The sequence below is a fragment of the Periplaneta americana genome, chromosome 11, assembly GCF_040183065.1.
Source record: "Periplaneta americana isolate PAMFEO1 chromosome 11, P.americana_PAMFEO1_priV1, whole genome shotgun sequence".
NCBI lineage: Eukaryota > Metazoa > Arthropoda > Insecta > Blattodea > Blattidae > Periplaneta > Periplaneta americana.
Genome location: NC_091127.1, coordinates 109,912,615 through 109,927,163, shown reverse-complemented (window position 1 = coordinate 109,927,163; position 14,549 = coordinate 109,912,615). Strand labels below are relative to the sequence as shown.

The following is a 14,549-nucleotide window of genomic DNA, read 5'->3' as shown; positions in this document are numbered from 1 at the left end:
AATATACTGTTTACACAGTCTAGTATATACAGTCACGAAGCTCAATATGTAGTAAATATGCATCCATATATAGTTGCTAACCACTATGATCGCTAATATCGTCTCATTACAGACAATGCGATATTTTTACGATTTAAAATATATAATATATTTTTTTTTTCAAAATTCAAAATGTTGGCAGTTCACTCTGCAGTGATGAAGCGCTTCCCTGTAACTCGTAAACTTAACAACTTTTTCATGTTCTCTCTCTTTTATTTTATTGCTGAAACTCATGTTTACAGTATCATGCCCTTTCAACTACATTCCTTAACAAATATTTTTTTTTATTTTGTGTTAGAAGAAAATACTGATATTTGACGATTTTTCAAAACGAATTTATTTTTTATCAGACAATCTATCAAAGGTAGAGAAGTGATCTTGCGTCATATTGTAGATATGACGTGCATACATGCACACAAAAAATTTCATCACAGAACGTTGAATATTTTTTAGTCATGTGGGAAACGCTTCATAACTGTACAGTGAACTGAATTTTGAAGGAAAAAAAAAGTAAATATTTTTTTTAAATTGTAAAAATATTTTTTTTTCATGTAGCAGGACAGTGTTTTACACATACTAATTTTCATTATTGTACAAGATACAGTAATGGAGGAAAAAAATGTTGAATATTTCCAAAATTGTACTGCTGTAAGCTGTACCTAACCCCTTAAGTAGGTATTTAAGTTCGATAATCTTCTGGCATATGCATATTTTCCTGCTTCGATTTTGCCTTAGGTATATAATTTTCTTTTGTGTTAACGTTATATTATTATGTATTTCCTTTTCATCCTCTGGTTGAGTCGAAGAGAAGACCTTACGATCTTAACTCTGTCAGAATAAATAAAATTATTATTATTATTATTATTATTATTATTATTATTATTATTATTATTATTATTATTATTATATGAATGGAGTAAAGTTTCTTTTTCTTTCACCACTTTCCCTCTGTGTCCCATGTAATTGGATACCGCATTGCATCACCAATCGAACTGAACTTCTCAGATTCGTTTAAACGAGATCTACTATATCTCAAGAATTTGCTCAGCCAGATCAGAGAAAACACTTAAGAGCAATGACTTCTATAATCAGACAATGTAACTGTCGTTTACAATTCAAACTCCTTTCGTGTCCACTCTACTGGACTCGACCGTACTGTAGGATGAACAGGTTCAAAGGCACAGGTAGACCGAATACAACATCGTTATTGATTCCTCTATAAAGTTGGCGGAGCAGTGACTCTTATGTTATTACACCTGCAGATTTGGGTTCAGTCCACCCGCCTTGCTGGTGTGCACGCAAAGTTGTCTACCCTACACAAAGTCGAGATGAAGAAGGATCGAGTTATATCGACCTTGTCCCTAGCAACATGCAGCAACGACAGTATTTCTATCAATTTTACGGATTGCACTGAGAGTTTGTCTTCACGTTGAGGTGGTCTGCAAAATCGGTAAGTTTGTTGGTACTTCTATTGTGATTGAAGCATTGTGATTGCAGTAAAATATTAACAGCATGTTATAGCCACTGACATAAGAATTACTTCATTATTTCGTTATGTTGTGATTTATTCTGAGAAGTATTTTTCATGTGCTGACATACAGCATATCTTCAACAGGCCTTCGCCTGAACATAACCTTAAGAGTGTTTACATTATCACTGTGGATTTGTGGACTCTTCAAATATACAATATTGCGTTTCTAGCTGTGATGACCGTAATGGCAGTTTCCATCAATGAAATATGTGAGAATACAAAACTTGCAAGAGAGATGGCATTAATGGGAAATTATGAAACTGCTGGAGTCTATTACCAGGGAGTTGTCCAGCAAATTCACAGACTTCTAATCACTATTGCAGATCCTACACGTAAAGGAAAGTGGCAACTTGTAAGTAAATTTGCAGTAAATACTAAGACTTTATACTATGTTTATACTTTTTTAAGAAGTAGCCTACACTGTGAAAAAATTATAAAATATTTGTAGTGCTATTATAAACTAACAGCCAAAGTAACTTGTAAAATAGCCTACCCTTTCTAACTTAGACCACAGAATGAAATATAAATCTCTAATAGCTCTTGTATATTACATCAGTGACAATCTTTTAATATGATTTGATGATATATTCTTAAAAGAGTTCAGAAAGCTGTGGGTGTTGTAAGCTGACATTGAATTAGGGTAGACTTAATTGTCTACGTTTAAAGCACTATTATTTTAACAAGGCGTGGAACTGCTAATACTATTGAAATTGGCTAGTTATTGTTTCTTCATCATTATAAAATCACAAGATTAAATTATCATATTATCATAGGCTGGCCAATCTTCGATATTGCCCACACAAAACACTGACGTCTGATTTTGGAGGAAGAGGGAAAGGAAAGTAACTGTGTTCTGAAATTTATCCGGAAGTTTCTTTATGGGTCAGATTGGTTAAAATTAGGGGTTAGCTAAATGACATTGAGCCGAGGTACATGTGTGACAAGGTTAGTGGGATAGTTGAGAGGATTATAGAAGTGATACGGGGCCCAGGAATTGTGTAGTGTAGGGACATAGGTACCGAAGTTTCACCTACTCTCAATCATGTTTTTCTTTGTACATTATTTTACAAAAATAAAAACAAAAACGATCATGTTGCAAAATGATATTCATATAGTTAACTTAAAGAGAATAGGGAACTAAAATCTAAATACCAGTGAATTTGGTGCAATTACATCATTAGCCTTGTACCTATTGGTAAATAGAAATGTTAGCTGTGTAAGTATCTTCAGTAGCTGCCTTAAAAAATTAAATACCCAGTGAATAAACACACCATGGTTTAAAATCTATTTATGTTTTTCTTTGTACATCATTTTACAAAAATAAAAACAACAACGATTATGTTGCAAAATGTTATTCATATAGTTAACTTAAAGAGAATAGGGAACTAAAATCTAAATACCAGTGAATTTGGTGCAATTACATCATTAGCCTTGTACCTATTGGTAAGTAGAAGTGTTAGCTGTGTAAGTATCTTCAGTAGCTGCCTTAAAAATTAAATACCCAGTGAATAAACACACAATGGTTTAAAATCTATTTATAAAATATTTATTCGGTACTCTAGGCATTTCACTTTTTACTGTTTATATCAATTAGTGTTATAATAAGTAGGCTAATAATGACTCACGAGTTTTATGAATTGTACTTTAGTGGAAACATTTTAAGTTATAAATAACTAATTATGTTCTATTCAGTATTGAAATAGCCTACATAAAACTCATGTTACAATGGTTTCACATTGTACAATATATAAAACTCGTGAGTCATTATTACTTATATTATTATAACACCAATTTGATGGTTTACTATAAGAATAAACAAAGTTTCCACTATGTAATTTAGATATCGTAAAAGAAAATTGTATCTGATGATGCCGTAAATAGGCGAAAACATTCATACATTATTTTAATATTTAACATGTATTACTTATTATGGCTTTTGAGGAACCCAGAGGTTCATTGCCGCCCTCACATAAGCCAGTCATCGGTCCCTATCCTGTGCAAGATTATTCCAGTCTCTATTTAACTTAACATAGGCTATATTAATTAGCAAATGTTAATAAATTGATAAATCATAAGATTGAAAAATTAAAACATTATTATATTTAATTGACTTATCTGAAAATCAAATGTAAATTGTAAATTATGTGTAGGCCTATAAACTTCGAATCGGAAAATGAAATACACATAAAGAGAAACAATTCTCCTTAATGTCCAGTTTTCACTTACTGTCATCATTTTGTAATATTTTTTATTGCTTATATTAGTATATCTCCTTTTATGCAGCAGTCCACACCTGTGGAGTAACGGTCAGCGCGTCTGGCCGCAAAACCAGGTGGCCTGGGTTCGAATCCTGGTCGGGGCAAGTTACCTGGTTGAAGTTTTTTCCGGGGTTTTCCCTCAACCCAATATGATCAAATGCTGGGTAACTTTCGGTGCTGGACCCTGGACTCATTTCACCGTCATTATCACCTTCATTTCATTCAGACGCTAAATAACCTAGATGTTGATACAGTGTCGTAAAGAACCCAATAAAATAAAAAAAAAAATTATGCAGCATGGTGTTTCTAAAGCAATTAAAATTTGATACTTGTTCTACAATGATTTTTTTTAGTAATATTGCATTCTGTTGTTTTTTTCTCCCATACGCTCTTTATCTGAAATTGTTTTAGAAAATGAGATTTTTGTTTTAAAACTAATCTTATATGCTGCGTTCTCAGTTTATTAACTGCTCCTTGAAAATCCTGTTCAGAATCGTTAAGTATCCTTTATTTAAAATAGTTGGTTGGTTCTTTGGTTGCTGATGCTGAGCCATCTTTCATCACGATAACAGTGAACCAAATCATTGCCATTTTATGCATTAAGCTTATAGTGATGTAGATTATGATTCGTTGCATATTATATATTCAGAGATGGAAATGTCTGAAACCTGTAGAGATGAGAAGTCGAACAATCATAACCTGTGTGGAGTCAGAAAAGAGCAACAGCAAATAATCATGGATTTTGTGAGTTGAATATCTTGTTATTTCTTTCCGCAAGAATATTACATGATGAAAGAGCTGCGTGAAAACAGATTTGGAATTGTTCCCTCGAAATGAGATGAATGTAAGAAGAAAACAGTTTTCTTGTGATTCTAGCTCTAGGATTTCTAATTTAATTAGCACTAGTGAGAGAACAGTGTACTGTATGTGTGTTGATTCTCCTTCTAGATATATCTGCTGTAAATATTATCTAATATGATTTGTTGTAAATAAATTGTCCATGTCGTGCTTTATAATTTGGTTTATCAGCCTGAGGACGAGAGAGAACAGTTTCCTTTGGGGGGGGGGGGGGTAAAGCAAAACCATAGAATCCCCATATAATGGGGTTATGGGGGACATCACCTCCTTCCCTGTTATAGCTTGACTGTGGTACAGTATATCGGAGTATGATCATTTATTAGGTGTTTTCGGGAGGCATGTTTCTTACAGTGTTACATCCATATCCGCGATTTTTCGAACCGAGTTGTATAGGGCTTGAAATGTAGGTCTACTGCAAATTATAATATGGTATAAGTAATTTAAAACAATCTTCCTCGTTTCCTCTCTCGTACAGATACATATCCATACATCAATAAAACTACGTAATAGTGCTAACAGAAACTTTTTTATATGGAGCTTACCTTCCTGAAGATACCATATGAAATGTAAATTTTAATTATTTTATTTAATCTCGTCTTTAAGTTTACTCAATATACCAGGATCATGTTTCTTTTTTCTGCATTGTTGTGCAGTATGTTATTCATATTTCTCCAAGTAGCAGCCTGAACACCTGCAGACTTCTAACACATGAGTACAGGCTGTTACAAAAAAAAAATTACAGTGCTTCCATTCCTCGAATGAGCTATAGGAATTCTTATGCATTCAGAAATTTAAAATAAATATTATAGTCCAGACACATGATCTGAAGACATTAATTCATCAACTTAAGCACAGAAACTTAATCATAAACAAAAGCAAAAAAGATCTTTTGAATTCAGTATTTTCTAATGTTAATAAAAAAAAGAAGTCAGACAAGTTTGAGGGGTGGGGGCAGTGCCCCCCATCCCCCCTCCATAACTCCGCCTATGTCAGTCAGTATTTAAAATTGTATTACCTATTTTACAAACCATAACTGAAATGTTATCATTGTTCAGTAGAAATAAATTAAATGCATATTTTATGTTTGTATTTTAAGTAACATTAAATCATTTTCTTTATCTTGCATAATTTGAAAGAATATTCTTAAACTATTGTTTTAAAAAGTGAAATCATTGTGGTGCTGCTGGGTTTTCATCTATAGAAGATGTGAAATATGGATACATATGTGATCTGTTCGTTTTTGCTGTCTGTTGGAAATATTCACTTTCAGTTGGGATTTCCATAAAGCATGTGATGTGGCTGTATGAATAGTGATATAATGAGCTATTACTGTTTGTGTTGCAGGTGCAGCAGCAGATAGCACAGGAGTACGAGCAGGTCAAGGCCACGACCAACACACTCCAGCTGTTCAGGGTCGACACTCATGGAGACAGGCCACTAGGTGAGTTATTAGTTTCCAAACAACTGTCATTACGAGGAAAAATAAAAAAGTTCAATAAGTCGACTGATATAAGTTTTATAGTGAAGTAGAGGAAATTAAATTTGAATTAACACACAGCTGGGAATAATAAACTGGGACTCTGTTGCAATGTTCGTAACTCTCCTATTTTAATCACTGATATAACTTCAGTATATGTGTTAGACACGTTCTGCAGTGCTGTATATTTAAGGATGTAAACCAGTGGGATTTTGAATCTATGTTCCCACTCTTCCTACAGAGACTTCGACAATTATATGGCTGGCCTGGACATAGATTTTGCTCCTCCTTCTCATAGGCGGAGAGAGAACCGTTTCCTTGGGGGGACAAAGCAAAACCATAGAACTTTGTAGGCTATATTTGCATTTGTCATGTACACTGGGCCACAGAACATCTTTGTCAAAATTGCTCTGCTGTTGATGTAATATTTTCTCTCGAATGCTTTCTTTGGAGGGGACAATCTTGTCCATCTGGTAAAGACTCCAAAACTTCTTTGCATAATTTATCATAATACTCTCCTTCATACAAACTTTTTTCTCAAGGAATAAGGTGTTAAGTGCCAGTATAATATCGTGAATCAGTCTGTTTATGCAGTAAGTAATTAAATTATTTTTACAAGAAAACTTGAGTAATATATTTTATTGACGAAAATAATACAAATCACAATTAAGTGAATAATTTCTGCTCTTGTAATGCAGGATAAACTTGCAAATCTAATGCAAATTTGAGAAATAATAAAGATAACCTTTTATATCATCAAGTTGTACAAAGTTGCATTAGTCTGTTTATTTACAAATGGCTCAAATGTGTAACGTTGACATTATAACAGATATGATAATTGAAATAATTAAGATGTAATTTTTAGAGCCAGTTTCTCATTGTTAATCTAAAAAGCATAAATGTAGAATGTAGTCACGATACCAGAAATAAGTTGCTTTCCAATTTAGCTCCAAAAAAAACTGAAAAGTACATGTTTTGTGAATGTTTAATACAGATGACAAACTATATCGTTCAATTGTAAACCCACAGGAAGTAGAATATTAGAACTTTCAAGGAAGTTATGGAATGATAGTCCTAAAAGTGCTGTATTACACGAATACTCCATGCATATTTTTTCCAGAATTTGGCGAAGAAAAACTGAGGTGCGCACATTATTTGAAATAAGGTTGGTACAGCTTCGCCTCAGACACTGGATCCCAGTATACTATACCGTTATCTGGTCTCACGCCTCTGTCTGTGTGACATAGAGTTGGGCAATACAATTCTTTTTCAGAAATCGATTCCAAGATTCAATCATACATTACGAATCGATTCTAATGATTCTTCTCAGTGTGCAATTCCAACTATTCTTTTGAATCGTCAAGGAACAACTCACAGAGCTCTTCCCTTTGCAAACCACAGGTAGAACAAAAACGTTCTACATCTCTCGCATAGATGGCATGAGACATTGGATGGTCTATTTCTGATTGGCTGGAACCATTCATCATGATCTCCATTAGTCTACAAAATTGACTTTAAACTTGAATGTTGTTGTTGTTGTTGTCGTCGTCTAGTGCCTTGCATTTGGCAATGAAGCCATTAGCAGTCGTGCTTTCCAATACTTTTGAACTGTAGTTTCTTCAAGCCACAACATACTTGAACTTGAATGTACATCATTATGTTTTGGAATACATCATTGTATAGGATTAATTTCTTGTAAATAAAACACAAATTGCAGCCATTTTTTTTTTCTCTCCTAAAATTAGGGTGCCTGGCTTTTTCGATGGCACAGAGTATTCGCATATATACAGTATTTAATACGAGTGAGGAGAACTAGCTTTGGTCTAACCCATATTGCTATTGAAGAAGAAGAAGAAGAAGAAGAAGAAGAAGAAGAAGAAGAAGAAGAAGAAGAAGAAGAAGAAAAGAACAAGAAAATATTACCTTCAGCTTCGTAATAGTTAACACAATTGCCATTATATCTGAGTTCACATGTTCAAACTTTGCGGAAAAGAAGTAGTGGGGTCATTCCATACAAAATTTTAAAATTTGTAACATCAAGTTCTGGATTTCTTCAATATTCTAGTAAATGAATGTCATAATAATAGATAGTTAAATGGCCTAATATGAACTTCATCTCACCAATGCTTGAAAAGTAATGAAGGATGAAATATTCGGGGAGTTGATATGTAGACTATTGTTAAAAATATTATTAAAATGACATACAGTAGCGTGCAAATTAATCCGAACACGACATATTTTTACATTTTCTGTCATTGTTGGCCTCACAGCTGCTCATACCGCTTTGACATCTGTAGTACGTGTAATTCCATTGTTGAAGGTCTGTCATTATTTTTTTTATAATATGTGACATTTTGCCTGTCGTTTTGTACTTGTAAGCATTTCAGTTGTGTTGAAGACTTAATGCTACATTCTGTCGTCTTCACAAATGGATACAACTCCACGAAAACGGTCTAAAATTATAACATTAGCAGAGCATTCTTCTATGACACAGAGGCAAATTGTTGCAGACTGTCACATCGGTTTGGCTACTGTTAATTCGATCATAAAACGAGACTGGATCCATCACACCCCAGAAAAAAGGAAACTGTGGCCGGAAAAGGAAGACTTCACCTGCAGATGATCGTTTAATTGTCAGGAAAAGTAAATTAAATCCTAGACTAACTGCTGTCGACTTAACCCGCGAGTTAATGGCTACCACTGGGGCGAATATTCACGTCACAACAGTGCGGCATAGGCTTTTGGAAGCTGGACGAAGGGCTCGTAAGCCTATTAAGAAGCAACTGCTAACCCCTGTTATGTGCAAAAAACGCTTAATGTTTGCAAAATTACATCAACACTGGACAGTGAATGACTGGAAGAATGTACTTTTTTCCGATGAGTCTCATTTCGAGGTCCACGGCCACCGTGTTTCTTACATACGGAAAGGATCCGAAAAAGTAACAGCAGCTCATCTCCAACAAGCACCCAAATACCCCCCTAAAGTAATGTTTTGGGGTTGTTTTACACATGAAGGGCCTGGAGCATTAATACCTACTGTATCAAGGGAATGATGAATTCTGACAAATATATTCACTTATTGGAAACCAGAATCGTACCCCAGCTGCAAAAATCATTTCCGGATGGCAGAGGTGTGTTCCAACAAGACCTGGCACCATGCCATATGTCTCGAAAAACTACAGAATTCTTCAACAAGAAGAATATTCAGGTACTCCCCTGGCCAGGCAACTCACCCGACATCAACCCCATTGAGAACTTGTGGTCAATTTGCAAAAGAAGAATGCAAAAAATGGATTGTTCTACAAAGGAGAAGATGATTTCTGCCCTCATTGGTGTATGGTTTCGCGATGAAGAAATGAAGAATATTTGTGGGAAATTAGTGGAATCCATGCCAAATCGTCTCAGAGCTGTTATTAGGAACAAGGGAGGCCACATAGATTACTGAGGTATGTCTTAGATCCTTTTCCCGTTTGGGTGTTTTTGATTAAGTAATTACGTTGTTCGGATTAATTTGCACGCTACTGTACTTCATTGTATCAACGTAAAAATTGTGCCAATACAATGATGACTCTATATATTTAAACTTACTTCTGAGTTATTATGGATTTTTACTTCGAGCGTGTATTAAAACTTACAGTAAAATAAAGAAATGTTAATATTTTAAAATCGAATATTTTTTTACCATGCTCTATTTTTTACGGTGAGATAAACAATTTCTTAATCTATTACAAAAATTTTATGATGGGATCTCTAATACTTTGGGAAACATTAAATAAACCAGAATTGCAAATGTTGCCATTAAGGATCAAAGTCGCGTGCAGTGTATTACGTCACGCACTCATACCAGACATCCACACGCGCACTTAGTGATCGATATGACAAATGCTAGATGTTGCGACATACGCTCAACTGTACGCTAATAGATTTCACGTGAGAGTTTGTTTTTTTTTTTTTTCCTGTTATAATCTCAGTGCAACTTTTTCCCTTCAGTTTAGAGGGTGATTCTGTTTTGTTCTGTCATTTTAACTTTTTCCTTTCAGTTTAGACGGCGATTTTGATCTGTTCTGTCATTGTAAGTTGTAAGTGTTCAATATGCGTAAATTAAAGACGAAAAGTTGGCGTCATCTGTGGTGTTGCAACACTTTCGGACTTCAAAAACATTCGTCACAAGTCTGTAAAAGAAAAGTAACAAGTAGCATGTGTAAAAAGGTCCCACATTTAGTGGTAGGTGATGCTATTTGTGAACGATTTTTCCATAAGATTTCAAAAATTGAAATAATTAGTGAAGTTGTTGGGACTGAAAGTAAGGTCGACAAATCAACAAGCGAAAAAGAATGTTTACAAACATAGGCGGGAAATTCAAGGAGTGAAGAAGCATATGCTCTGAACGTAAGGAACTATAAATGTACCTATGAGAAATCTATCAGAAATATTGACGTCATTGTTACAGAGAAATTTAGTAGAAATATAGTACAAGGAATGGACAACTGACATGGCCAATATGATTTTAGTGAAAAGTGACTGTATAAATTTCATTAATACCTTCATTGGTTGGCTTAAAAAATTCAAGATACTGTACACAACTTCATTGCAAAGTCCCAAGCAAATTGTTTAAAGTAGCTGAAAAATGAAATAACACCCAGTGAGTTCATTATCATTGGTGATTTTTCAGAGAATTACAGTTTCATTATTCAGGATGCTACACAAGGTCATCACTGGAGTACTTCTCAAGCAACAATACGCCCATTCACAGTATATTACAGAATTTCAGGTGGTGGTAATTTAGAGAACCTTTGTTTTTCAATAATTTCGGAATGCTTAGTTCACGATAGTGCAACAGTAATGTTCATGTTTTTTAAAGTAAAATGATAGAACATCTGAAACACACACATACCGAAATATCTAAAATATATGATTTCAGTGATGGAGTAGCTAGCGAATACAAGAACGAAAAAAAAAATCCGTTCTTTCTAAATGGTGGAGACCTTGTCTGAGACTACAATACGAATTTTCAAGTACCCTTGCAGCCTCCTTAAATGCAGTTCATTGGTCATTTTAAAAGATCAGAATAAACGAAATAATAAATAATTTAAAATGATATAATATAAAAAATAAAATGAATAAAAACCAAAATTACATGAAAATAAATAAAATAAGCTATAATAAAACACAAGAATTAACAGGACTTTCAGATGACAGGACTCCCGAAAGAATATCTGAAGTTGTATTTGATCATTCAGAGGAATTTGTAGCAAGAAATTAATTGCGTATGCTCTTTATTATTATTATTATTATTATTATTATTATTATTATTATTATTATTATTGTTGTTGTTGTTGTTGTTGTTGTTGTTTTTTTTTTTTCTGTCTTGGTCATCAGTTATCAATCTCATATCTTACATACAAAAAAATATCACGAGTCGCCACTGATCAAGCCATTCAATAATTTATATTTTTTCTAGTATAGAAAGAAAGTCTTATCAATGTACCAATATTTCAGTGTAACAGTAATAGATTTATATAAAATAATTTCAATAGATTCTATTTTTCAGGTCACTTAAACACTTTCTTCTTCAATTATTGTGATGTCATTATATCACTACTACTATAATTCTGTTGTTACTGATAATGTGTAAACCTTTATACATTAATCATTATAAACAGGCCCTGCTCTGCGTAGCCAGTCATTTGAAGAACCCACACGAGATGCAACTTCATGGTTTGGTGGTCCTCCTCGGGACCCAGATGTGTGGCCACCACCACCACCTCGAGACCCTGATGTATGGCCACCTCCAACACCTGTCGAACACAAGTAAGCTACTGTGTTATGCTAAATTGTAAGCAGAATGCAATTGCTTGGTAACTTATCACTCCACAAATATGTACTCAACCTAGTTAGGGATACATTGCAGTCTTAGTGGATGCATGCTGCCATTTCAGAGGTCTTCTTAAGGATAGTTATCATTTACAGTATATCTGATCAAGTACTCTGCTGATATGGTTTTTTCATCTCTGTATTTGTTAAGGAAGCTATGATTTTTACATGAAGTTCTCTTAAATATCTTCATTTTTTTTTTAAATTGAAAATTGTGTAATCTGTTTTTTAAGCATGAATCTCATTCCATTGACAGTTAAATTCCAGTCATTCTGCTTTTTTTTTTATCTCTAAACCTATAATTACTGTTTCACACTACATTTATTTAGGTTACGGTACTTTTGACATTATATAATTCAGATATACTCTTAGTCTCTGTCATGTCAACAATACGTTGCCAAATCTTTAGAAGATGGCGGACTTCATCTGCAGCATCATTTCTGGTTATCTTATCACTAGAGCCCAGATGGTTGGCAAAATGCCTTTTTACTGGGTTGAAGTAAATAATTATTTCTATAGATATAAATGTAATTTGGGGTAAATCAAAGTGATAGGGCCAATTTTTATTTTATCTATTTTGCCTTTTTAAGGTGTCTCTTAGTGATTCAATAATAAATGCCTTTTATGTCATTTTAAGGCAATATTTCTTGTTTACTTGCAATTTTCTAATTAATTGTATTATTAATGTAATGTGTATGAAATTTAAATATATGAAACAATGACTCACTTTACTAACAATAGTAAATAAAAGTAATTTACTTTGGTGCTTAATCTGCTAATAATCGTACTTTAATGGTCTTGGTGTATTATGAATAATGATCGACAATCCACAGTTACAAATATAATGTCATGTCTTCACGATACCAACAATCAGCTTTATAATTTTAAATATTAAGCCTGTTCTCATAGAAGTCACGCAACATTTTCAATTATTTGCTTTCATATTTTCAAATCTTACTGTTACAATTTTGTGCTACACATGTTTATTATTGTAGGAGAAAGAAATTTGAGTGAGGAACAGCCAGTTATTGTCGGGTGACAGACGATATAAGATCAGTTAGTTAGACTGCCTAAATTCAGTAAACCACATATGGGCGAATCCAGAAATGCATATTGAGTGTTAGTTGGGAGGCCAGAGGGGAAAAGACCTTTGGGGAGGCCGAGACGTAGATGGGAAGATAATATTAAAATGGATTTGAGGTAGGTGGGATATGATGATAGAGACTGGATTAATCTTGCTCAGGATAGGGACCAGTGGCGGGCTTATGTGAGGACGGCAATGAACCTCCAGGTTCCTTAAAAGCCAGTAAGTAAGTAAGTATGCTCTTACATTAGTGAATTTGGTGCCCATGTGTTTTCAACCAATGGAACAGTTTTGTTATATAAGGTTTGTGAAAAGACAGTTAATCACGAAAAAAAAGTATTTTATAAGTCAACATGTGTCAACTATGAAGTAAAAATGTGAGTTATGTTGATATAATTTAAATTTATTGCTAACATATATTATGCCTTTTTAAAATTTATAATGCCTTTTCAAAATTTATTATGCTTTTTTTTTTTTTTTTTTTTTTTGCCTTTTTTGCCTGTCTATTTTAACTGTTACAAATGCCTAAACATCCGGGCTCTACTTATCACTGATTGAACTAAAGCTCTTTGGATGCCAACTCTTTATTGAAAGCAAATGCCTCATTTTCACCTATCTTGCAATAGTTTGGTATGAGAGGACTTCTCTCCCACAAGCTTCTTGTAATGCCCTAAAGCATTGAGTTGCACTTTTTCCTCTTGCAACTTGGATTTTATGAAGCACCTTTGTTTGTACCTGCTGTATTACTTACTACAAAATCAGAAATACTGATAGTATCTACAAAACATGGTTACTTCGAGACTTCCAATATTGCAGGACTATGAAAGAATCGTTGCTCTGTTACATACTACAAGATTCCAATGGTCACTGCTAGGAGCACTGATTTACAGCATTGTTGCCATTAGTACTTATCGAATGCATATTGTATACTTGTAATTTTGTATATTTGTTTTGTAGCATATTTAAATTAAGTGTATAATCCATTTCTGAATACCAACAGTAACACCGAGGTAGTCTGTTCTTGTAACAAGCTGGTGTCACTTCAGCTCGTAGTTGTTCACGTAAGCACGTGGACTGAAGTATGGCGTCTGTATCCTCAGTGTGTGTGGTTATTAGTCATAAGATTAGAAACTCTCTCAAAAGCGGAAAAACAAATAGTCTTAAAGGTATATAATAAGTTATATGATAATTTAATTACAGTAATTATAAAGTAAATGTTTCCTAAGCAAACGAATGCATAGTAGTAAGGTTAGGCCTATTTGATGAGTAACGGGAAATGTTTAACATGAAACAGAATGTACAACAGTAGGCGGGAACACGCACTGAGAATTTATGGTGCCAAACAGTGGCCAATGAAGCCTCGTGCTATTGTTTACATTAGGATTTTTCTTACAGCGAAAAGATTATAGAACATGGATGCAGGCAGTT

At 33.9% G+C, this 14,549-nt stretch overlaps 1 protein-coding gene across 2 annotated transcripts in view; it reads left to right on the top strand.

Moving 5' to 3' along the window:
• Kat60 (Katanin 60) overlaps positions 1–14,549 on the top strand; it is a 169,043-nt gene that overhangs the window by 118,642 nt on the left and 35,852 nt on the right. For both annotated transcript variants that reach the window (XM_069839866.1, XM_069839865.1), the window contains exons 2-5: positions 1,302–1,489; positions 1,741–1,922; positions 6,031–6,127; positions 11,827–11,974. In XM_069839866.1, coding sequence (XP_069695967.1) covers positions 1,746–1,922; positions 6,031–6,127; positions 11,827–11,974 — 422 coding nt within the window. In that variant the 5' untranslated portion in view covers positions 1,302–1,489; positions 1,741–1,745. The remainder of the gene's footprint in view (positions 1–1,301; positions 1,490–1,740; positions 1,923–6,030; positions 6,128–11,826; positions 11,975–14,549) is intronic.